The sequence below is a fragment of the Lathamus discolor genome, chromosome 2 (genome assembly GCF_037157495.1).
Source record: "Lathamus discolor isolate bLatDis1 chromosome 2, bLatDis1.hap1, whole genome shotgun sequence".
NCBI lineage: Eukaryota > Metazoa > Chordata > Aves > Psittaciformes > Psittacidae > Lathamus > Lathamus discolor.
The window spans coordinates 121,549,436-121,575,297 of record NC_088885.1 but is presented as its reverse complement, the minus strand read 5'-3'; the positions used below and the strand labels follow the sequence as shown (position 1 = coordinate 121,575,297).

At 39.4% G+C, this 25,862-nt stretch overlaps 1 protein-coding gene across 1 annotated transcript in view; it reads left to right on the top strand.

Moving 5' to 3' along the window:
* TOX (thymocyte selection associated high mobility group box) overlaps positions 1-25,862 on the top strand; it is a 222,211-nt gene that overhangs the window by 171,301 nt on the left and 25,048 nt on the right. Inside the window, exons 4-5 of the mRNA XM_065669376.1 lie at positions 5,689-5,967; positions 13,755-13,985. Coding sequence (XP_065525448.1) covers positions 5,689-5,967; positions 13,755-13,985 — 510 coding nt within the window. The remainder of the gene's footprint in view (positions 1-5,688; positions 5,968-13,754; positions 13,986-25,862) is intronic.

The window sequence follows — 25,862 nt, the reverse complement described above, 5'->3', positions numbered from 1 at the left end:
TTATAAGACCTGATTGTTATTACAGAAATAATGCCTGCTGTGCCTTGATATAAATTTACCTGGGGTAGTGAGGTATGTGGTCTCCACTTGCTTCAGTGAGTAAGCCCTGTGTATTTCTCCTTATGTCTTAATGTTTTCATCTCCAGTGTATAATCCTCAGTGGTTTTGCGTATACTTAGACCTGCTGTATTTACTTCAGTCTGTTTAAAGCAACCTGGTTTTCTTCTTTCATTTAATGGTAACATTTATTTTAAATTAGTTTATATAGAGAGGGGCAATTTGAACTTTCACAGCTTTTCAGAGATTTCGCATCACAGTTCTTAATTATAACAAGAAGAATAATATGGGAATTATATTTCTAACAGCACATTCCTTTTGAAACTGCCTGCCTAATGCTTCTTAGAAAAAAAATATTTGCTTCCTAAAAACACCTTCTGGGACATTAGTTGAGAGTCCTGCAATTTTGCTCTTTCTGCATCTTGCATGGGTTAACCAACTTGTACCAAAAAGAGAGATAATTAGGGATTTGGATTTTTTTAATGCTATATCCTGGGAGAGATGAAGGATTCTGTCTGAATGCTATGTCAGATAAGAATATCTGTATTTGTGGGTACAGTACTTCAAGAAAGATGAAGGTTATTGGACACAGTCCAGAGGAAAGCAGGAAGAATGCTCAGAGGTGCAGCAGCAAAAAAAAAAAAAAAAAGGCAAAAAACCAAACCCTTTCAATCTTCAGGTTTAGTTGTTTAGTCTAAAGAAGAAAAAGCTGATAGGAAATTCATAATAGCCTGCCAGTGTGTACAACTTTTCTGTAAAGAAGGGGAAAAACATTCCTCATGTCCACTGGGAGCACAGAAAAAAGTAGTAGGTTTAAATTGCAACAAAGGAGATTTAGGTGAGACATTACAGAATAAAAGCCCTTTCCACTGTAAGGATAGTTAAGCACAAGAACTGCCTAGGGAGGTTATGAAGAGGTTAGACAAACATCTGTCAGAAATTATTTAGGTATAGGTAATCCTGCTGTGAGATAACGTGTTAGTCCAACTTTTTGAGGTCCCTTCTAGCACTATTTTCTGTGGTTCTATGATCCTGTACTCACATTGTCCTGCAGTAAGATGTTTCTGTGCAGCGATGATATCACTGTATTTTGCATTGCATACTTTGCTTTGGTTTTGCTTTAAACTGATGGGGAGAATGTTGGTCTTATTTTTTAAGCAATTTAGCTTTACTCTTAGTAACTTAAGAGCTTTGAGCAGTAGGCACTAGGAGCTTGTTTTCAGCCAGACAACCCTGTTCTGGTTTTGGAATAAGCATGTGCCAATAAGGGTTATCGATACACACCACAGAATGAGTGGCTTTTACTATGTCTTTTAACTTGCAAACGCTTATATGGGTAGATGCTCAGTTTCTGCTTATAAGCGAAATGCAAACAGGAAAAAAAATAGCAGTGAAAAGAAATGTATCATAGCTTCCCCATTAGTCAAACCAAAATAAAATAGGCATGTTCTAAAGCTGAATATAACACAAGTTGTGAAACATCCTCGAACTGACAGATGGAGAATGATATTAAAGTGCAAGATATTATCATTATTACCTCATCAGAGAGACCATTGAAGGCATCACTTTAAGACTGCCTTTATCCTCTGTATCACTCAAACTCTTTAAGTTTGTTCTTCCATTTGGCATTCTGCCACCCGGAAGGATTTGTATTCAGCTTTGCATTCGGCAGGAGTGTGCTCGCAATATTGCTTCTGCATATGGAATGTGGCTCCAGCACAGCTACACATTGGTGGGTTTTGTAAAGCTCCCATCTGGAGGAACGAGGAATAGGAAGCTTCTGATTCTGAAGGAATTTAAAATAAATCAGTCATACTCTGCATATGATGTTGATAGAGAGTATATCTGATTAGTGACACTGTTCCTGCGGAGAGGAGGTCATCATGGTGTTTGAAACACGGACATACTGTCACACCACAGCAGTGACCCAAGACCCAGTCATGGATAGGACTGTTCCTGAACCCAACAGGGAAGATGGAACAGTTTTTGATTTATTGATCCTTTAGGAACCCTGAAGGTTCATCTTCACATGCTTTTCATGGTGGTGTCTCACAGCTCTTCACAGTTATGCAGTTAGCTGCCCATTCTTACTCAAGGAATGAGCAGTTTCCATTTCCTTAGACAATCCCACTTTTTCATTAGGAAGGGGAAGGATGGGGGAAGGCAGGCTCTGCGGTGCATGGCAGAGAGGTGAGAATAAATCCTCATCTGCAGATTTTGATCCTCCTTACTGAGGGCCACAGCTCTATGCAATGGGCTTATCCTGGCAGGTTCTCTGCAAGCAGGTATGGTAGGTGAGGGTTTAAGGCTTAGCAACTGAAAGGGAACAATGTACTGTTAAACAGACTTGCTGTTTACACCCACTTTCATAAAGGTAGCCTGGTATTTTTGTGATTTAGAAATTTAGAAGACAAGCCGAGTTCATGTGAGAAAAAAATACTGGGTTTTTTCTGTACTGCACCGGCTCATTTGCAGTCCTCAGAATTTCAGTAGTGAAGGGTTCTCTTACAAATATACATGCACACACACACACATTTTTTGTATGGGTGTACGTTCAGTACCATCCAGTTGTTTATCTGAAAACACAGTGTATGTTCAGCACCGGAGATAAAAGTAAATCAGAGACTGTTTAAAAATGTATGTTGTTTCAAGATGACAACACAGAATTTCCTGCAGTATCTATCTGATAATATTTGAATCTCATATGAAGATTTTTTTAATAAAGGAGAGATTATTTGAATAACAGCAATTGTATTATATTTTACTTGAGGAAAAATAATTAAAAGTATAACCTTTGCCCTGCTTTCAGTGATAGATACTAATCAACTTCATTCAAAATAAGAGTTGTTAGGAGTTTCAAATAGTGCTTGTTTCCTTTATAGGGTTCATCAAATCCTTATAATGTGTTTTCTTATTTAAAAGCAGTCTTGCTTTTTCAGTCTTTTGTGAGGCGGTTTATTCGCAGCCCTGCTCTGACACCACAAGGTGCTGCCCCATGAAAACTCAGGGTGTTCACAAGTGGAGCGGCATGGGCTCATCTCCTGTGGGGTGGTGGGCACCCTGAGGAAGGCACACAAACACACTGAGGCTGGAGAGCTGCAGACAGGGTGGAGGGAGGGCTTTTGGAGAGTTTTGCCTTGCTGACCCTAGCATGCAAGGGCTGGGTGGGTTTCCAGGATAGCCTGGGCACTCCTGGTCCCCATTCCCCAACTGCTGCCCAGCACAAACAGATGGATCTAGAGTAAAATGGTTGAACAGCAGTTACAGCTTCATGGGCACAACTGTCTTGATACAGGTTGTCTGCTAGAGGCAGAGATAATGATAGCTTTCAAGGCTAATATGTTTGCGAGGAGGGGAGCTGATACTGGAGAGAAGGGAACAAAAAGTCTGTAGCAATCTTTAAAAATATAAATGTTTGCCAGGATTCAAATTTCAGCCTTCAATTGATTTCATACACTGCACTGTCTCTGCTCCTCTCCTACAGTGCTTTGGTAGTCAGTAAGTGAACTTGAACATGTTTGTATCAATAACCCTTTTTTACCAAAAGCTATTAATTTCTAAAGCAACATAAATACAGGTGTAAGTGTGTTGTCTCGTTGTCAGAAGCCATTTGAAATACTTTTCAGAGACAGATGTACATGTAAAGTGGTAAGTATGCCATAACTAATGGTATTATTAGTTTGATTTACTGCCAACAAGTAAGCTTTACAAAAATCAATTCCCAAGCTCTTAGAGTATCTCCCTAAAATTGATAAATTTCTACACTATCATTAATAAGGGAAAAGGTGAAGTTACAAGTTTATCTTTTCTGTGTGTAACTGGTTGAAAGGTATCTTACAGAGGTGGCTGTGATATATAGGTGTGTGTATGAGAGCGAGATAGGTTATAGAAGTCACAAGCTATAAAAAGTTAAAAAAAAAAATCTGAATTATCTTTAGACAATTCAGATGACATGTCTAACCAAGACTGTCACTAGAATAAATGTGGTTATGTTAATACATTGAACCATTAACACATGTCCTTATCATAATGGAACTTACACAATGGTGATTCCTGTCAGATTCCACTCAATACGTGTGGCATGTTTGTCTGATGCACAGAAAAGACAATTATATCTATTTCATTTCAGCTCTGAATTGACACTTGTCCTGGGTTCAGCAGCAGCAATTTTTCTCCTTCTTAGTAGCTGGTGCAGTGCTGTGGTTTTGATTTTCAGCTTGGTGCTGATAACACCGATGTTTTTAGTTGCTGATCAGTAATGTTTACTCTGACCAAGGACTTTGTGAGTCTCATGCTTTGCCAGGGAGGAGGGGAAGCCAGGAGGAAGCAGAGACAGGACACCTGACCCAAACTAGCCAAAGAGGTATTCCATACCACAGCACGTCATGCCCCATATATAAACTGGGAGCAGCTACCTGGAAGAGCTAGATCTCTGCTTCGGTCAGGCTGGGTATCGGTCGGCGGGTGGTGAGCGGTTGTATTCTCTTCCCTTGTTATTTCCCTTATCATTATTGTTATTGGTGGCAGCAGCAGTGGTTTGTGTTATATCTTAGTTACTGAACTGTTCTTATCTCAACCTGTGGGAGTTACATTCTTTTGATTCTCCTCCCCATCTCTCTGGGAGCAGAGGGAGGAAGAAGTTGGGGGGGAGAGTGAGCAAGTGACTGCATGGTTCTGAGTTACCGGCCAGGCTTAAACCATGACAACACTTTAGTTTTAAATCACCCACCCAAAACCTTTAGCTTAAATCTGAGCTTCTCCCTCATGCTGTTTGCTATTCGTCATGTTTCCATACGAATATACTGAAAAGATGTTACAGGCAGTCTGCTGTAGTGTATGTATGGTGCATTTGACCTCTGGACAAGAAAGGAGCTTCATCCTCCAGTGCTTTTAATTCTTATCCTTGCAAAGACTGAATTTGTTGCTTGCATTAAAATAGTATGTCTCATTAATGCTAAGAAGCGGTGACCCACATAGCACAATGGATTCATTTGTCAATCCCACGATTTCTGAGCTTTCTGTTCATATATGTCTTAGCAGCAAATCAACTTAGAAATCATTTAATCAGTCTATCGATGCATCCTTCTTGTCAGTCATCTGAATCCTGAAAATTCCAGTACCTCACTGGGCAGCACCAGGCAAAATGGATTTGGGCCTCATACTACATACTCAGACTCAAAACTGCAGCTCTCAGATTCATAGCTCACACACACAGAAATCCTAAGAAGAAAAGTAAGACCTGGAAATTACCTTTAGTTTTGAGGATATGCATGTTCTGATCTGGTTCTGAACTTCAGAGTACAAACCTGTCCCTGTTTGTTAGCATTTCTGAAATGCTATACACGCAGTTACAGGAAGCAGTGCCCTTTTGTTCCCCTATAAAGAAACAAGCTTTTTTTTTTTTCTTTTTGCTATTCCCATGGTCTGAGACTAGAGCCTGAGTAGTTTATAACCATCACTGTCATGCAAATGTCAATCATATCCTTACTCTGTTTATTTCAGTATTTACATGCTTATTTAAGTACTTGTAATTTCTTTTAAGCCTTATATAGCCGATCAGGCCAACTGAGGTCTAAAGGAACAGAACACTTTATTAGTGATATGCTTAATACAGTTTTTTTCCTCTTGTAGATGCAAGATTTACGGAATACAGAAGGAGCCCAGTATAGTTCCCATCCTCAGATGGCAACCATGAGGCCAAGGGTTCAACCTGCAGATATTAGGCAGCCAGGAATGATGCAGCACGGGCAGCTGACTACTATTAACCAGTCCCAGCTCAGTGCACAGCTTGGTTTGAATATGGGTGGAAACAATGTTCCTCACAACTCGCCCTCTCCACCTGGAAGCAAATCTGCAACTCCTTCACCATCCAGTTCAGTCCATGAAGATGAAGGAGAAGATAGCTCTAAGGTAGGCTTAGATGCTAGGAATACTATGTAAATTATGGATATTTTTAGGACCTGCTAAATTAATCGTATGGCCACAGTTATCAAGGTGATACTTTATGCATTGTTGGTGGTTGACTGAAGTGAATAATGGGTTATTAATACAAAACTTATAATTTCCAGTAAATTCTTCAGGCAGCTTAAGTAAATGACATCATTCCCCTTCTTGAAAGCAAATTGGAATCCTATAAAACACCTAAAGGATAGTCATTCCTTTAGGACTTAAATATAAAGGTTGAGTTTTCTCACTTGCATAGAAGGGACATTTGTGCCCAGTTAAAGATCAAGTTACTGCTATAAAAAGTATGAACAGTCTGTACAATATGCTAGTCTTTGCTACTTGGTCACAGCATGAGTAAACAGAACATCATAGCAAACAGAAAGAAAGATCCTCTACAAACTTTAAAAATCTTGCCTTTGAAATCTTGAAGAACCATTGTGCATTTATACTTTGGGAAGTGCCAACACTCCTTCATGACATATTTGAGCTTCATTTTAGTGGCAGTACAGGCATGAAGTGATAATAGTAATTTAAATAATAAATTTCTTTAAAAGATAAGTGTAAATTTATATAGCAGATTTTGCATGCAAAAACCTCCTAGACCTTCCCAAATCCTGAAAACCTTCAAAAAATACACAAGTATATTATTTTAATTATGCAGACACAAAAGCTCAGACACAAAAAGACTGGGACTTAGCACAAAGTCATTCCATAAACCAGGAATAGAGCATGCCAAAACTGAGAACCTCTTCAGTTCTATTTCATGGTCACTACAAAATAGGAGTCCCGTTAGAGCAGTTGTGTAGCGTGTCATGTATTGTGGTTTGTACGTGGCCATGTCTTGTGAGGAAAAGTTGCAGACTTGTGAGGAATGTGAAGAAAACTCATTGTGAGTCACTGAGGAGGTATAATGCAGTCAAGAAATGTAAGTCTGATTTGTTTTCAAATTATATTGTTTTTCATGCCTCAAGCTATAAAATAATCATGTAATTGGAGACATATGTTCTACCACATTTTGGATAAATTCTGATTCAAAAGTTTTATTTTAGGTCTTTCCCCTGATTTCAGAAACTTTACGTTTTAAAAATTACTGAATAATTCATACATTTTAAATGAGAACTTCCTTACTGAGGGAGACTTTAGAATACAGCTATGTAAAAATAATTCCAGGCAGCCTTTACTTTTTCAGAATAATTCATTTTCTACTCCTGCTGCTTTGCTAGTATTTTTACATATGTTGGTGGGAATGTGCAAGTTTGTTCTAAACTTCTGGAGAAAACATCCATTCAAGTAATTAATATATCCTTTCTGCTTCTACCAAATATTTCAGTTACTTAACTCATAATTCTCTTGTACTTTTTCACTGCAAAACTTTATGCTAGCAAAAGTGTAGGGTTGTGGTTTCATGTAGACAGTACTCATCGGAAGCTAATGTTTTCAGTAAAGAAATACAAAGCACTGCAGACCAAGTAAAACTTGGTCCTTTTTTGTGTGTGAAAGCCCGTTTATGTAGTGTTCAACTTTGTAACAAGCCATTTTGGAAAAGTCCTTAAAATTCTCTCATGCTCAGTCTAAGCAGAAAAAGATAAGAGAAGGCACAATGCACAACACAAAATTAAATTCAGTATACTGAAGTTGATAACTTAAATTCAATAATTATAATTTCTCTGCTAACAGAAAAGTTTTAAAGTATGTTAAAATTGGTTAATGATGACAGAGGGCTTAAATTTGTCTCCAACTAGTAGGGCTTAAACTGCAAGCTTGATTGGAGCCAGATTTTGCCATACCTGTCTTCTGTGGGATTTTTAGGTCTTTGTGAAAACATCTGAAGTTGTCTATTGCTGGAGATGGGCAGTAGGCTGTCATGGCTGATCCGATGCAATGGTTCTGGTGTTCCCTGTGTAAAAGTTCCCTCTATAAGAGACAAGAGGGTTTGAATAATCGGCATAAGACGTTAGTGTATTGTTGCAATTTACAAATTAACCCCTTCTGCTGCATATCTTTCTGTCAGTGTTGCTCTTTCTGGAAGTTGCCAATGAACATGAATGGGTATGGATACTTAGAATAAACCAGCTTTCTGTGGAGAAACTTTCTCCCCAGCCACAGCAGTATTACATTTTCTCATAACTGCTTTGGAGGGCCTGTGAGGGTTCTCACATCGGAAATCATCCCAGTTGAAAGAAGGCACTGGATGGGGACAGGAAAGAGAGAGTGTCTGTTCTGTCTTTTGTGAGAATCTCCTTCAGGAGATGTTGTAGTCATGTCGCAGCTGCTGGATCTCGCCGCATTTGAGCAGCTTCGTGAAACCAGTAAAAGAAATTTGGGACTGGTGTTTTCAGATGCCAGATGCCAGGCTGCCCAGTGAAGTGTTGTAGTCCTGATTCCTGGAGGTATTTAAAAAATGCTTAGATGTGTCACTTAGGGACACGGTTTAGTGGTGGACTTGGCACATTAGGTTTATGGTTGGATTTACTTGAGGTCTTAAAGGTCTTTTCCAACCAAATGATTCTGTGTTCCTGTCATGAGGTCTGTGCAAAGAACAACTCCCTCTGAATTCACCATATTGTTGATAGCAACAGTGACATTCTCCCTATTTAACCAGCAGGAGATGCTTGCCTATGTACCAATGTTGATCAAAAAGACAAAGTACATTTTCAAATGGAAAATCACCTCAGTGACATATAACCTCCCTTAGTTTATACCAGCCGAATGCCCAGCCTTACATGTGAAGGAGCAGACAATGCTCCTTTGATTTGATAGAGACACCCCTAACAACTATACCTATTTCTATCGAGAGAAAAGAATACAGAAATCTCAGTGTCCTGGTCATGTTTGCCAGAATTTATAGAAAGAGAATGGCAGAAAGTATGAAAATATATATGTTATATACATTTGGACTAGAAATATAATTGTATCCCTAGTGAATCACTGATTTCTGTGCATGGAGGAAATGACCGTTTCAGCTTAACATGCATATTCCAAATGCCACTAATAAGGAAACTACAAACTGATGTAATTGTTCACGTACTGCATTTCTTGGATGATCATTCTACGGTAAATATTCAAATTGTTGTAAGCCTTATCCAACATACACAGAACTAATAGCAGCAACTGCTGAATATTTTTTGGCAATACTTATTCTCATAAAAGCTCTTTCATATAGGCTTTTTTGACTTTAAACATCATGTATTCCCTTGAACAAAAAAGGGAAAGGAGCTGCATTATAGAGGGGACAGTTGCCCTACACACTGTTGCTTTAAGGCAAGACAGCTGACAGTGCTTGACCATAAGATCCGTGACAACAGTAGCATAATTATAAGACTTATGTATGTAGAGTCAGAAAGCTACTAGGTCCATGGAAATCATAGATATTTGAAAATTCATGGTAGTCACGTGAAGTTCCTGATGACAGGAAAAAGGGAACCCCCATTTTCAGGAAGGGGAAAATGGAAGACCCAGGGAACTATAGACCAGTCAGTTTCACCTCTGTGCCAGTCAGTCTCACCTCTGTGCCTAGCAAAGTCATGGAAAGACATAAATTTGATGGATGAGCCGCTTGGTGGATAAAGAATTGGCTGGATGGCTGCATGCAGAGAGTTTTGGACAGGGAGTTGTGATCAACAGCTCAATGCCCAAATAGAGACCAGTAATGAGTGCTGTCCCTCAGGGATAGGTGTTGGGACTGATCCTGTTCAACATCTTTGTCGGTGACATGGACCTGGATCGGACCACGGACCATGGTGACATGGATTGAGAGCGCCCTCAGCAAATTTGCCAATGACACCAAGCTGCGTGGTTCGGTTGATATGCTGGAGGGAAGGAATGCCATCCGGAGGGACCTTGACACGCTTGTGAGGTGGGCTGATGCCAACCTTATGAAGTTCAACCATGACAAGTGCAAGGTCCTACACCTGGGTTGGAGCAATCCCAGGCACAGCTACAGGTTGGGCAGAGAAAGGATTCAGAGCAGCCCTGCGGAGAATGACTTGGGGGTGCTGGTCGATGAGAAAATGAACATGAGCCGGCTTCAGTGTGCGCTCGCAGCCCAGAAAGCCAACCGTATCCTGGGCTGCATCAAAAGGAGCGTGACCAGCAGGTCGAAGGAGGTGATCCTGCCCCTCTACTCTGCTCTCATGTGACCTCACTTGGAGCACTGTATGCAGTTCTCCTGTCCTCAACATAAAAAGGACATGGAACTGTTGGAACAAGTGCAGAGGAGGGCCACGAGGATGATCAGGGCACTGGAGCACCTCCTGTATGAAGACAGGCTGAGGAAGTTGGGGCTGTTCAGCCTGGAGAAGAGAAGGCTGCGTGGAGACCTCATAGCAGCCTTCCAGCATCTGAAAGGGGCCTACAAGAATGTTTAGAGGGACTCTTCGTCAAGGGCTATAAAGATGGGACAAGGGGGAATGGGTTTAAACAGGGGAAATTCAGATTAGATATAAGGAGGAAGTTCTTTACTGTGAAGGTGGTGAAGCACTAGAACAGGTTACCCAGAGAAGCTGTGAATGCTCCATCCCTGGCAGTGTTCAAGACCAGGTTGGATAAGGCCTTAGGCTACAGGGTCTAGTGTGAGGCATCCCTGCCCATGGCAGGGGGGTTGGAACTAGATGATCTTAAGGTCCTTTCCAATCCTAACGATTCTATGATTCTGTGATTAAATATAAAATGTAGTGTCAGACCAAGGATATTGTGTCTGCAAGTGTACATCTCCAAGTCTCCTTAATTCTCCAAAATCTAACATTTGGGACTATGGTTAGAAGGAAAAAAAAAAAAGGAAAACTTAAAAATCAAAAGTTCTGACTATAAAAACATTCTAAACCAAGTGGCCACTTACTACTTGCTTTATTCTGACCACCTCAATATTGGAATATTACATTTATGTAATTCTTGCCATAATTCGTACTGTTGGATCATTAAACATGTTTTCAGTTATTGCCAAGCATAATTATGAGCTGCTGAAAGCATTACTGGTTTGCAAATATGTATTTCTTCATAGATGGAGAACAGGGCTTTCTTCCATGCTTATTTGCATATCACTTATGAGAGAATTTCAAATAACGCATTTTAGAGGGAAGATAGTGAAAGGACTGCAAGCAGCAAAAATTAACTAACAGAAACACGATTACTGAAGAACTGCTTTAGCATATTCTTTTTGTGCAGTAGAGGTTTTACAATATTTACTTTTATATGATAACAGTTATAAGTAGAATTCTATGTTGTCTGTTCTGCCTATTATGCAGATGGTGCTTGATTAAAATCTATTTTAAACTACAGCGATTACCGCAAGATAGTGTGCATAAAACAGCTCTCCTAGCTCCATTAAAGGCTTTGGTACTATTGCAGTTTATTTTAAATATGCTTATAGACATTTTCCAGCTTCTCAAGGGACATTTAGATATCAACGATGTGCCTTACTTGATAGTTTTAAATCCTACACTAGATATTTTTGTGATCTATTATGTGTGCAACATGGTTAATGTACACTTTTTTAAAGTGAAAGATTATTGCTTTCTTGTGATAAATAAGTTAAATACATCACCATAATTAAGCAATAAGCCATGACAGTAGGTGGATTACCATGAGCTAACTACACCTCCAGGGATTTTGAGGCACAAGTCTATGCCTAGCAGAATATATATGTTTTTTATTTTACTTCCCATCTGTCTCTGCTTTGGTGGTTAGAAGTGGAGTCTATGAAGCTGATAGACTGATGGGAGCATAAGGTAGGCTATCATTTCAGCCATTTGTAAGGTTATTAGTACTGGAATTCTGGTATTCTTTTTATTTTGTTATTTTCATATAAGACAAACAGAATTTCCCTTGTGAGTACTCGCTTTTAACAGTGGGGTTTTGAAGTCTCTTGATCATTCAGGTTGGAGAATAAGATTTTAGAGCTGTTTTCAGAACAGTTTACCAGAATATGTCTTACACAAGTTTCTGCAGCATATCACCTAGCTTAAGGGTAGTTTAAGTAATGTAATATTTTAATATAAAGAAAACTTTTAAATCTCGTTAGTCCAAAGATACTCTGAAAAGAGGAGAACTTTAGCAAACAGTGGAGGTAAAATTTTAACTCTAGCCCAAATTATTGTCAAGCCTCCTTGCTTGTGGAGTTTTCATACAATTGTATGAAGACTTTGGACTGATATTGCCAAATTAGCTAATTAATTAACTAATTAGGGAGCCTTAGTTAATTACCATTTCTATGGTAGTTTTGGGTACCCCGTAGAATGAAATAATAGCAAGAGACTTAAAGTTGGATAACTTAGTAACGGGTAGCACACTGCTTTTATTTTTCCATATTTTCCAAATGCTGCCAATAAGCTCTCTGTCCATTAACCTTGTATTAAATATGTATCTATTGTAACATAATGCTCAGGAAACAAGCAACTTCATTTCCAAATCATGGTCATCACTTTGTTGCTGTGCTTAGTAAGCCACAGAGATCCAGGCTGTTCACTGTCATCACCTGGCCCTGTTGGATACCACACAGGAATGTACCTAGAAAAATAAAGAAGTTTTTTGCTTAAAATGAGAATTTCTAGCCATTTTCCTCATGCAGTTGCAGTGATTTGAACACCTGTGTTCTCCTGTGTCACTTAATATGCATTATTAAAAAAAAGTAATAGAAGGATGTGATAAAAGCTGTGCCTTAGCCTAGTGTCAAAACTTTTATGCTCTTGATCTTCTCATACTTCAAAATGCTTATGATGGGCAGGACTCTGGCCATGCCAACGCACGAGAAAAAACCTTTGAACCCTCCAGTACGATGACACATCATTGCTGCAGGTATAATGAATTAAGTGATCATACCAAGAGGAGGTGCTTCATCATGGAGTCCCAATCTGATGAAGCATCAGGACTGTATCCCTTTATATGCTTCTAAGTCACGTAGGTGCTTTAGTGATTAGGGTCTCTGAGCTATTCAATGGCAATGCATAGTTGGGTTTAATAGTTGCAAAAATGCTCATGTGCAGGGTTTTTTTCAAGTGGTACACAAATAATGCACATACTCTTTTCTTCATGTACCATTCCTCTTTCACCCTTTTGTTTTTACATGAGCAGAGGAAAAAACCATGCAGCTAAATCTAGGTGGATCAGAACTGGTCCTCCAAAGGGGTCTAAACTGTCTGTACTGGTAAAGCTTTGTTTCTTCAGATTTTAATGAGAAGGCATGTAGGGGGATGTCAGTAACTTCAAATGTTTTATTCACAATCAAGATTCTCTTCAAATTCCCCGGAAGTTGTACCACTAGTTACAATAGAAATTAATTTTAATGGTAGCCTGGGATAGTTCCGGGAAATGGTAAGGATTAAAAAAAAGGTGGAAATGACAGTGTTCTTCCTGTATGTAGGTGGTTCATGTGGTTGAACTGGCGGTCAGGCTATAATGTAACTATTTTAATTTCACTCGTTAGATGCATGTTAGAGCCATTAGCAATGAAACTTAGAAAAGGTGAAAAGGTGACCAGATGAACCATAAATAGGATTACAGCAATTATATGAAAGCTAAATATAAAGCACTTTGAGGGGAAAAAAATACATAATCTGAAATACTTACAAGGCATTTTATACATGTGACGAAAGTAGACTGTGTCAACAATTGGATTGTCAAAGATGGCAATTAAAATTCCATTTTTGCATGCAAAATGGAAAATCTTTTTATCCTAGAAGATCTAACGATAGATCGATAGATGGGCTGAATTAAATTGGCTTTTTAAATAGTACTTTTCTAATTTTATGTTCCAGGTCAATGGTGGAGAGAAAAGACCTGCTTCAGATATGGGAAAGAAACCCAAAACTCCCAAAAAGAAGAAGAAGAAGGACCCAAATGAGCCACAGAAGCCTGTGTCTGCCTATGCATTATTCTTTCGAGACACTCAAGCAGCTATCAAGGGCCAAAATCCCAATGCTACTTTTGGTGAAGTCTCTAAAATTGTAGCTTCAATGTGGGACGGCTTAGGAGAAGAACAAAAACAGGTACAAAATGTGCTGTAGAGGCTTTGTTTCAGGAAAGTGTTATCAGGGTCATCTAAGCACTGTAGGTAGCTTCTTTTGTTTGCCAGGATCGGACTTGAATATGTGCCCTTGCAGGAAAATGATTTAAAGAGCCTGAGATAAGGAGAGTATAATTCCATTTCTTCTGTGTGAAATCACTAAAGAGGGTTTCAGGGTTGTTTGTTGGTTTTTTTTTAGTTTCGGGGTGTAACAGAAGCTTTAGGATTATATTTAGAATTGTTTAATGCCAAAATTGGTGGGCCTAAGACTTTGTGACAGTATTGCCTTGTCTGTGACAGTGTGGTGTAAGAGAACCTTGCTGCCAGAATTTGTATCTCTGCAGTGGGACCTGACAACCAGGAGCTCACAGTTGTAGGTGCTTCACTGCCCCACAATGCCAGAAGGGGAGCTGGTCTCACATCTTCTCCTGACCCACACAGCTTTTATGAAAGGAATCAGAGATGTGTTGAACCAAAGAGACCTAGGGTGGGCCCTGGTAAATCAACAGTGTTCTGGGGTATCATCCAGCACACATGTGGGCTATGGAAATTGCATCCCATAGTTATTTCTATAGTTTATGGAAAAGCCTTGGTTCTGCAATGAGGTCAGCAGAGCTGGATCTCAACCTTTGCAGAAATCCTTCTGAGCCAGTCTGATGCTACTTAAAACTGGCCTAATGTAAAACTCATAACAGTCTGCAAATTCCATTCATCTTCTCTGTAACATACCATTGCTTTTTTGTTGTTACTGGTTGCATTTTTACTAACTGGCAGCAGAATGGATTGGTTAGATAAAGAAATGGAAACTTAAAGAAAGAAACAGATATGGAGGGGAAGAATGTGCTGAGTGAGAGTTCTCTTGGCTGCAGGAGACCTGGATGGGGGTTGATGTCAGCACAGAGAGAGGACAACTGCACTGGGACAAAACTGCATCTCTTTCATTCACACTGAGCATATTATTATTACAGAATTATAGTTAATAAGGACAAGAATTCAATGGAATTTTTTTTATTATTTTTTTGGTAGGTAAAATCATTTGGACTTTTAAAAAAAAATGTTTATTTTGCCAATAACTAGATGTCGGAGGTACATCTAGATCCCTGTTAAAGGTAACAGTCTAATAAGAATCAAGATTTGGCACTTGCTAACTAACTGGGAGAAAAAAAAAAAGCAAGCTTATTGTAGCTAGTATCCACCCTTGAATAAGGTCAGTGTTTGGAAGGTTTAGCTGGAGGAAGGGTTACTTTCTGAATGCAGGGACCAGAGAAGTCACTTCACCTGGCACATTAAGGTTATTTTCTATTGTCTCTTCTCCCTTTATAATGAGTCCAGCAAAGGACAAGATTACATCCTTGATCTGACAGACTGTTCAGACTTTCCCAGTCCTTCCCAGACCTATGGCAGCAGTTCTGTCATAGCCAAACATTATTTTTTGGGACCATGATGATGTCACAAAAAGTCTCCAAAAGAAATACAGACTATGCTTTTGGTTAAGTTCACAAGCAAGACGTTTGGATGCCATTCCTCCTTGTCCCGTGTGCCTGCCAGCCAGCAGGAGGGACAGTGCTGAGTCACACCAGAATCTGTTCAGCAGACTGCCCAAACATGCAAGAAGCCTTCTGCCCCTCCTGTGTTTGTCCAGGACCTCTGACCAAAGCCAAGTGAAAAACTGTATACTGTGGTATCTGGCTTAATCCTACCACATTCTTTTTTCTGAAGGCAAAGAAAGATTCCTGCCTAGAATCACAATCACTCCCCATCTTGAAATCTGGACATCCAAACACGCACCTCAGGAGTGCTTCAAGTAGTTGGATCTGCATCTTAGGCACCTTGCTTGCCTGTGAGATTTTCCTGAAATGGTGAAAGGCAGAGACCTGGACTGCTCAAGGGCCTGTCTCTATACTTAATCTTACAGCTCTCTAGTGATGACACCAAGCAAAACTTATTTATTTAGCAGATCTTGTGCTTGGTTTTCTCCACCATTTCCTTTAATGACCCTTAATTTGTGGCTGTTACAGTGGTGCAGTTTTTCCTTCCATAATATTTACTCCACTTACAACACTGAAAACTTGATTTCATGAATAACAGTTGAAGATGGAGATAAACCTAAATGACTATAAAACATACATTTCCTTTGAGCTTGTCATGTTAGTAGTACCAGCAGAAAATTGAAGTCTTTCCACAGAATTCTGCTTAAGAAAAGTTCATTAACCCCTTAATTTGCAGCTTTAACTTGGATTTCCTATTCATGGTTGAAAGCAATAATTGAGTAAGTCCTACACTAGAACAGCAGAACAAAATTTATTTTCCATATCTATCTCTGTTGTTCTTAATTTAAGTTGGAACACAGGAAAATGATGTTATGGAATCCTAATGACATATGCTTGAAAAAATGGCTGCAACTAGATTTTTAAGCCAATTACTCTAGGAATTTGGGTTAGCATATCTTTGTTGCTCTTTGACTCATTTTGCCTATTCATTATCAACTATTAAGCACATTGTTAAAACTCTAGGCCCAGGCCCTTTCTAATCTAGCACTGTACAAAAAGAATAAAAGGTAGTCCCTATTGAAAAAAAGGCAATCTTATTTTCTAGAATAAATTTAAAGTATTTCTTTATTCCGTTCAGGGTCTAATAGTACAAAGTAATGATTACAAGACATCTTAACTGACTAGATAGTCTGTATTTTTAAAGGCCTAATTTTTCAGATCCAGAGCATTAGTAACTGTGGTGAAACCTATGTCTCTGGAAGGAAAACTGGACTCTAAAAATACAAATGGTTAATGTAGCATTTGGAATTGGACATTGAAGAAGCTTCAGAAATTCAAAAATAGTTAAGTAAAGAAATAATAACATCATTAGAGGAATACTTTATTGATGAATTATACTTGCTGAGAAGGATTCAATTATCATAAAGCTTCTGGCTTTTATGTTTTGGGAACAAATACTTATTCTGGAATCTAAAGAGAATTATGTTTCCAAATTATGTTTGCTGAATTGGAACTCCTTTTGCTATTTAAATAGTAAATACAAATGAATCAGAAAGTAGAACATAATGCTGCTATTGAGAAAGAAGAATAACTTCATATTTTCATGCCAAAATGAAACCTTGTTCCGACAACCTGAGCCATATTTTTCTGAAATGCAAAGAATTCTTCTTGTTTATTCCTGAAGATTGACCACAGAATATATATAAAGGTATTGAAACTCAGTACAGTAGCAACCTAAGGGCAGTATATGTATGGCCAAGCCTTTGTAACAAAGTTTTGATAACCTGACATATTTGACTATAGCTTGAAAGGGTTTGTGCAAGAACCACATATGTTTTTCAAACTGTGAAGAAACTAGGAAAATGTTGTTTGAGAAAATAGGATTTGAATGACAGTAAAAGAAATGTTATTATGAACTAGATAATGGTGGGTGCCTTGCTGAAGCTAGGGGATAGCTATACTTGAATGAGACTGATTCTCTTAGTGGGAGAATATTGCAATTTATTAGATTGAAGCAGATACGAGTACTTCCACTCTCATTTTACCAAATGAAGACATTTGCATTTTGGGGTCATATGCTATAACTGTTCCCATTTATTTCTGAGCGTACAAGGGACATTTGCAAACAGTGCTGGTGTGTGCCTGTATTTGTTTGTCCAAGCCTATTTGCACAGAGGCATCCAGAGGTTAAAGGGACTTTAGTTATTATAGTTTCTTCCCAAATTCTGAATTGGGTACAATAATTACACATGATAAAACTGTTCAGATTATGAAACCTATGAATGGAAAGCAGCTATAGCAGTAGTATGTTGAATTAGATTCTCCTCAGTCCTGTAGCTGGAGCACAGGGATATTTTCAACTGCTTTTCTAGTTTCTTTCTCACAATCACAAACACTGCTTTCTCCTTAGTCAGTGCTATACTTCTGTGCATCCCAGTTTTATAGCTTATTTATGTATATCTTTGCCCTTTGCACACATTTTTACTGGAAAGAGGAGAAAAATAGCCCCCAGAAAAGAAGGTTCAGCATGCTAAGTGGTCAAGTCTGTGGTTTTCAGACAGAACACTGGTTCAAATTGGGTAAAAAAAGCTACTTAGGTCATTTTCTGTCCTTAGATGAAAAAGGAAAGTAATTTTAAATCAGCACCAGATGTGTGTGTACTAAATGAACCTTAAGTTTCTAATTGGAGTCCTAGTAAAGCTGTAATAGATGTGGCAAATTACAAACAAAATGTTCTTGTTTACATTAGTGTAACTTTAAAACTTCAGCCAAAGACCTTAATAAATGTGCTATTATTCTAAAAAAGGAATTGAATGTCTACTCAACATTCAACAAAATTAATCTCTAGTGTAACTTCAGTGACTTAACTGGAATTCTAGCACGAACGAATTTGGCCTCATATGAACAGCTTAGTGTGCATACACGTATATGAGTGTGTATGCATTTCTGTGTGTTTACTTAAATGTTGTACTGGCCTTACAGCTGGAAGAAGAATGGATTCACCTAGGGGAACCAAAACTTGACAATCAGAAGAAGCAGGTGGAATGACTGAGTGCTGTAACATATGCCTTCTTTCAGGCTGCATAATTCATACACAGTAATATTAGCTGCAACAGTTCAGCTCAATAACAACACCTCATTATTTTATCCCTCAGTATTTATTCCTATGTTTGACGCCTCATGAAATTACTGTTAATGTGTTTATATAAGGGCAGATCTGACACAAGTGGGAAGAATTTAATTTCCCACTCATTCTTTCCTGCTGCTGTGTCCTCTTCCCCTGGTAGAAGTGGCAAGTGTAAATAGTTAATTTGCTTCAATTATGAGCCTGTCCTGCTAAATTAGAAGCAGCAGGAATATGAAGAGCCAGAATGATACTTATGAGGCAGCTGACAAATCCTCAAAGCTCACAAAATCAAATCATTTACTCCTCATTGGTGCTCAAAGACCCGCTAGATAAAAGCTGAAGTTTATTCTTTCACATCTGATGGAACTTGGATTGTATGTTACCAATACTTAAGTAAATTGAAGTCTACATGCATTAGTGTCAACATTTGTGATGCTCTTACAATTTTTGCTATAACCCACAAGCTCTCGTGGGTTTCTGTTTTGGTCACTAAAAATAACCCAGATTCATTTGGATATGAAAAATAACAAAGTATGTTTTGTAAGTTTCTCTTTTGATCACAGGAAAGTTTTAGAAGGGAGCAGCACATTATCCAGTGCTGGGATGTATCAGATAGATCAGGAGGGGGTTTATGAGTAATGTTGGCCAACACTTTGTGTCTCCAAAGCTTCTCTCATGATCCGAGACATCAAAAGTCAGATGGAAATGGATCCCAGATCAGTGTTTCATGAGGCCTTGGCCCTGTCTTTCCAATGGGGACACCTAACCTAGCCCCTTCTCCCTTCCTGGATGCTATGTTGTGTTGCTGTCCTGTCATTTGCCATGACAATTGGGCTCTTCCCAAGGATGGAAGAGCCATCGTGTTCCTATTGTGTGGCCATGCATGTGTTGAGCCTGGTGTCAGGACATCAAACAGATCAGGGCACTGCATTGTGGCTGCTGAAATCACAGAATGTTTGAGGTTGGAAGGGACCAATGGGGGTCATCTAGTCCAACCTCCCTTCTCAGGCAGGGTGGCTTACAGCACACTTCTCAGGATTGAGTCCAGATGACTCTTGAATATCTCCAAGGAAGGAGATGCCAAAACTTCTCTTGGCAACCTATTCCAGTGCTCATCACCCTCACAGTAAAGAATTTCTTCCTCATGTTCAGGTGGAACATCTTTGTTTTAGTTTTATCTGTTGCTTCTGGTCCAATCGCCTGGCACCACCAAGAGTCTGGACCCATCCTCTTGACACTCTCCCTTCAGATACTTAAATGCATTGATCAGAGCCCCACCCCCAGTCTTTTCTTTGGGCTGAACAGGCCCAGCTCCCTCAGCCTCACCACGGCTGAGTAGAGAGGGAGGACCACCTCCCTCAACCTGATGGTAGTGCTCTTCCTAACCAAGCCCAGTACACTGTTGTCCTTCTTCGCCACAAGGGCACATTGCTGGCTCATGGACAGCTTGGTGTTCACCAGGCACCTCCAGGTCCCTCTCTGCACTACTACTTTGCAACAGGTCAGCCCCCAGCCTGTACTGGTGCCTGGGGTTATTCCTCCCCAGTTCAAGGATAGCTCCAGAGGGTACAGAGACCATAAGGTCAAGTTTGTCAGTAGCATTTTGAAAACATAAATTTACATCTTTTTTCACTATTATGCATGCTCATATACTCACACAGATATTTGTCTATCTCTTTATTGTCCCTCCTTCAAAAAGGACATTACTTTTTTTAATTATTATCTCCATGTTAATGAAGCAAACTCTAAAGAGTAACTTTAACACATTTCTAAGTGGATGAGAATGTACTTAGTAGGTAAACAACCACACAAGGTTTAAATTTAGCTTTGCTTTATTTTTTTAAATGAGAATAGGAAGCTAAGGCAAAAAGATATTAGAAATTCACCCTGCTACGTACAGCAGACACAGCATCTAGGTAAATACAGCCAAGTTGAACGTTGACTTTATCTGCACTTCACCTTGTTGTACCTGGAAGGAGCTGGGCCAAAAGAACCCTGGACTCCAAGTACTGCCATAGCAACGTGCATAAATAATAGTCTTAATTTTCTACTCATTCTTCTTTCCCACCCTTTGTCCATACATTTGAGCTCAATGGGAAACTTGTCTTTAAATCGTTTGCATACAAAACTGGATTTAGGCCTGACTGTTATGCTCCTTTCAGGCTCACTACCAGCAAGTACAAACAATCACCACATAAATCTTACGTTTGATGTCATTTGCTTTGTACCCAACTTTCATCCAACATGCTTCTGATAAAATGTACAGTCCTGCTCCTGTAAGCTGCAAGGATCAAGCCTGTAAGGTCAAGTTTAGGCCTGGCGCAAATGGCTGCAATTTCCAGTGATCTCTGTTGAGTCTCACTGTTTGTGCTAGAGCTGAATTTGGCCTGTGATCTTTCCCCTGCATGCCAGAAAGACTGAAATCTTTCCCCTAAGCCTATAATATGTCATCAGTGTCTTTCTCATGCTCTACAGTCAAAGAGACTGCTGAGCCATATAGCTAGCCCTGGGCCTCTTTCCGTTACTGTGTGTACCGAGATTAAAAATCAAATGGTAACATATTTCAGTATCCATTAAGCAATTCTGAGGAGTTTTTTTTCTGACTGCTGTGGGAATATCTTTGTCCATATTTTAGTGAGTGTGTGCAGCTCTAGGTGCCTTTGCTGCAAAATCAGAAGATTAAAACTAGAGATATGTCTCCCACTTGGAAAAAAATACAAGTTTTCTCTATGAGCCTAGGTATGTAGGGCCAGGAATGACAATCTGAATGTGGAATTTAATTCTGGGTTGCAGCCTACTGTATTTTATCAGATGCCATTCCTGTAACTGTAGCCTGTGAAAATGACACTCCCAAGGGTAATAACACTGTGGAGACCAAAAGGCAAAAATCGGTCATGTTGCTTTTTGATTTGCTGTTTTTGCATCTACTGTTTTGGAGGGTGGTTATGGAACACTTCCATCAAAACAAATGTGGGCACCTTTACATCATTTGCAAAAGACAAATATAACTTGCTTGCAAGTGTCAGCTCTAAGGAGACAGTCACAAGATAAACTGAAAACTTCCCCTTCTTTTTCATCCTTGCACCAGTTATTTAGGCAGTGCCAGTGAAGTAGCATGGTTCTTTGTAATGTGCTTTGTCAGCTAGGAGAAACAAAGCTTTGTCAGACTACAATGAGGCACGAATTCTGAAAGTCTCTTTTTCTCCTAAGAGCAGTTTAGCTCACTGGCTCCAAGACTCCAGTATCAAAGGGAACTGGTACCTTCTTCCATTAGCACTGATATTCAAAACTGAGGATGTTTGCAGTGCCTGTTTAGGCCTTGTGATGATGACTGACAGAAGGGTGCAAGCCACATGGGATGGGGTAGGAGTCCTGCTGCATAGTGTGCTGTGACGTGTTGGTAATCCTTCACAAGCAAGTTGAGAGGAACTTTGTTGGGAAAAGATGACTAACCAGAACAAAAACTTGGCTTAAGGCATTACAGGTATATTTAACTAATATATATATCAATGATGAGCTTCATATTATTGAACACGCAGAAGAGCACGAGAGACACAAAGCCTGCCTGAAAGAATTTATGATCCTGGAAGACAAGAACTAAGCAGCAGTTAAACTACATAAAGCAAAATATGACCAGAAGTAGGCATCATAAAACAGAAGTGCAGATATTCTACTGTGGTTTTAATTTGGTACATCTAGTATTTGTGAGTGCTTGTGTCTACCCATATAACCCATAACCTATCTCCAAATAAAACTTTGGGGCAGTCAGTTTAAGGATGTGTATCACTATTAATAAAAAGATTTCAGCCTTTGATGTAGGCTGCTACAGTACTGGTAGCCCACATATGTGGTCAGCCCAGGGAATCTGAGCAAAGGGTGCCAGTACCAGGCTGTGGGAAATGGGAAAGCCCAGGGAATTCATTTTCCCTGGTGGCCTAATTCAAATTATATCTTACATACAGCCATCACTTTGGAAAGTGTTTTCTGTGTCGCCTGAACAGTGTAAGGGAACTTGTAGCTACCTTACTGGGTACACTTTGGAAATGTAATTAAATCAGGACTTGTGTATTATGCTGTGTAAATTTGCATTTGTGGAGCATAGTGGGAAAATAATGCCAGCAGCTTCCATTTGTAGACAAATGAATGTAATCTTCTTGTTTTGGGGTTTCTACAGCATGCTGACGAGAACAAGAATAAATTAAACTGACCCACCCTACATATATGGAAATTATGATTTTTTCTGCCAACATTCAATTTCCACAACAGGAACAATATAGAAAATAAAATATTGTGTAAGGAAACAAATCTGCTGCTGAATCAGAGTAGGCCTTTACTGCCTGAATGACAGTAAGTTGACATTCAATTATCATGTTAGTTGAATTAAAGGAAGATAGAAATTACTTAATTCCATAAGTATATGCTCCTGTCAAGTTACTTATTTAATAATTGTTGCTTGGTAGATGGAGGATGGGAAAATGACCTTATAAGAGATTTCTGAGAGGTTAAAAATAAAATTAAATGTTCCCACAATACACTATGGATAGGCAACAGAGCAGAAGCAAGCTTCTTGATACAGGAAAAACGATACGTTTCATAATTTGGCACTGTCTTAAGCATGAAACTCATAAGAGCTTCTGCTAATTTGTAGAGCACACTTGAATGACAATACAAACCTTTTTCCTCCCCAAAAGCACTGCAAGGATGTAACTCAGTTATACTTCCTACAGCACAAAACTATTTAAGCCTGAGGGATAACAATTCTCACAGCTGTAGAAAAAAAAGAGGTAGGGAGGGGCAGTTGACTTGCTCATACCTGTTTGAGGGTGCTGCTACAAATACTGAGGATGCTTCTCACTTGCCCTGCTTTCATAAGCCCACAGTACAAGTCCAGTCTAGCACAAAGCAGTGAACTGGTACTCACTGCCAGGGTCATGCTCATTTGCCTTCATAGAAAAATATTGACAGCCAGACCTGTTGATACTCATGAAAATTAACTCCCCAGACAGGCAAAACTTAACTTACCCTAAGTTTTAGGATAAGCCAGGACCAATCACAATGTGCAAAACTAGCATAAGGATCATTAAACCACTTGTATGTTGACCTAAGCAGTGAGCATCTTCAAAAGGACAACAGCATAGAAGAGCTCAAGCTGTTCTTAGAGGACATGTCAGTGCCCTTACAAGGACAAAGTGGGGTGAGATGACTACCCTCCAGACAAGCCAGCATGCAGGCACCATTCTGGCAAATCATAGAACAGTTAGGGTTGGAAAGGACCTTAAGATCATCTAGTTCCAACCCCCTGCCATGGGCAGGGACACCTCACACTACACCATGTCACCCAAAGCTCTGTCCAGCCTGGTCTTAAACACTGCCAGGGATGGAGCATTCACAACTTCCTTGGACAACCCATTCCAGTGCCTCACCACCCTCACAGTAAAGAACTTCTTCCTTCTACCTAATCTAAACTTAAATCCTGTTTTTTAAATTTTAACCCTTGTCCTATCACTACAGTCCCTAATGAAGAGTCCCTCCCCAGCATCCTTATAGGCCCCCTAAAACAGATACTGGAAGGCTGCTATGAGGTCTCCACGCAGCCTTCTCTTCTCCAGGCTGAACAGCCCCAACTTCCTCAGCCTGTCTTCATACAGGAGGTGCTCCAGTCCCCTGATCATCCTCGTGGCCCTCCTCTGGACTTGTTCCAACAATTCCATGTCCCTTTTATGTTGAGGACACCATAAGTGTACACAATACTCACATCAGGCTGGGGTTATCAAAAACCTTTCCCCATCCAGTTAAGGGTATTTTTTACTATAATACTTTCTATTACATGGTTAATGTTTATATTACCATTGGAGACATGGTGTTCATGTGATTATTATTGGCTCACAAGATTCAAGGAAAGAGGGCAAGACAATGTGTACACAGAACACGTAGTTGTATAGGTAGGAAATAATTAAATAATGGCTGTATGATGATGTTCGTCTGAAGTAGTGATGGTTTAGATGGAGATTTACAGAATTGTTAGCTTCATATTATTGAGTTAACCTTGTGCAATATGACTATGTGAGGGAAAAGTCAGGTCCCAGAGGACTCTTTCAATATGCTGTGACTGTAAGAGCACAGCAGGAGTGTTTATTTTTTATATTTGTGTAATGCAAAATCCAGCGCAGAGGCAGTAGATATATGATCTTTTGAAGATCATTGTTCTGTATAAAATTCTTTGTTCGGCTATGTTTTTTAAACTTGCTATCAGAATGATGCAGAGGCATAGCAATATACAAAGCAGTGTAACTTAGTCTTTGTTCTGTAGGTCAAGCTAAATTCATTTTAGCAGCTAGGAACAGATTGTTGCCTAATTTTTTATTCATTTTCAAAACAAACAGTACATTTCCCTAATAATCACAAGCGATTACAACTTAAAAAGCAAATTGCTACCATTTTTTTGCAAAACAACAGGAGATCAGTCAACACTATATATTTATCTTAATCTGGAGAAATTACAAGGATGTGCAGATACAGTTGCACAGCTAAAACCAATCTTTGTTCTTCTCTGTCTTTATATTTACAATTTTAAAAGCCTAAGACTTCTCTGTTTCCATTATGATCCTTTGCTTTCCTGGGAAGCAAAATCTTTAATCCTTTTAGGCAGCCATATCTGCGGTTTGTTCTGTCTCTGAAAGCAAATCCTCAGTGAAACAAAAAAACGTTTCATGAGCGCATTCTTTACAAAAATGGTGGTGTACTAGATCCTTCCAGCCTGACAGCACCACTTCCACTTTGTAGCCTGCAACTGTATTGTCCTCTGCGTGTGTGCTGCAAGGTCCTCTCCATTACAAGACTGCTGGTTTTACTGGAGTGTTGGAAGGTCAAAAGAGATCACTTTGAAGTTGCATAAAGTTTACCCTTTGGCGGAGTAGCTGTTCATGTGTGGTTTTCAGCTGTGGAAACCAGGAGAATACCCCAAAATTGTCAGAAATAGTGTTGTCTATTTTTTACCTTTGAATCAATAGCTCTGTTAACTAGGTAGGGTGGAATGGAAGGAATAAGGTGGATAGCTTTTACTCTCTTCATGGAGGCTTTCCACAGGTGCCCAGGTTATGCACTTAGCTGGAGAAGGGGACAGCAGAGACTCAAAGCTGCTGTTCCATTTTGTGTAATACCACGAATCCCAAATGTCCATGAAAACATAAATTATCCTCTGGCATGTGACTTAAAAATTGTGAAATACAGCAGCATAAAAAAC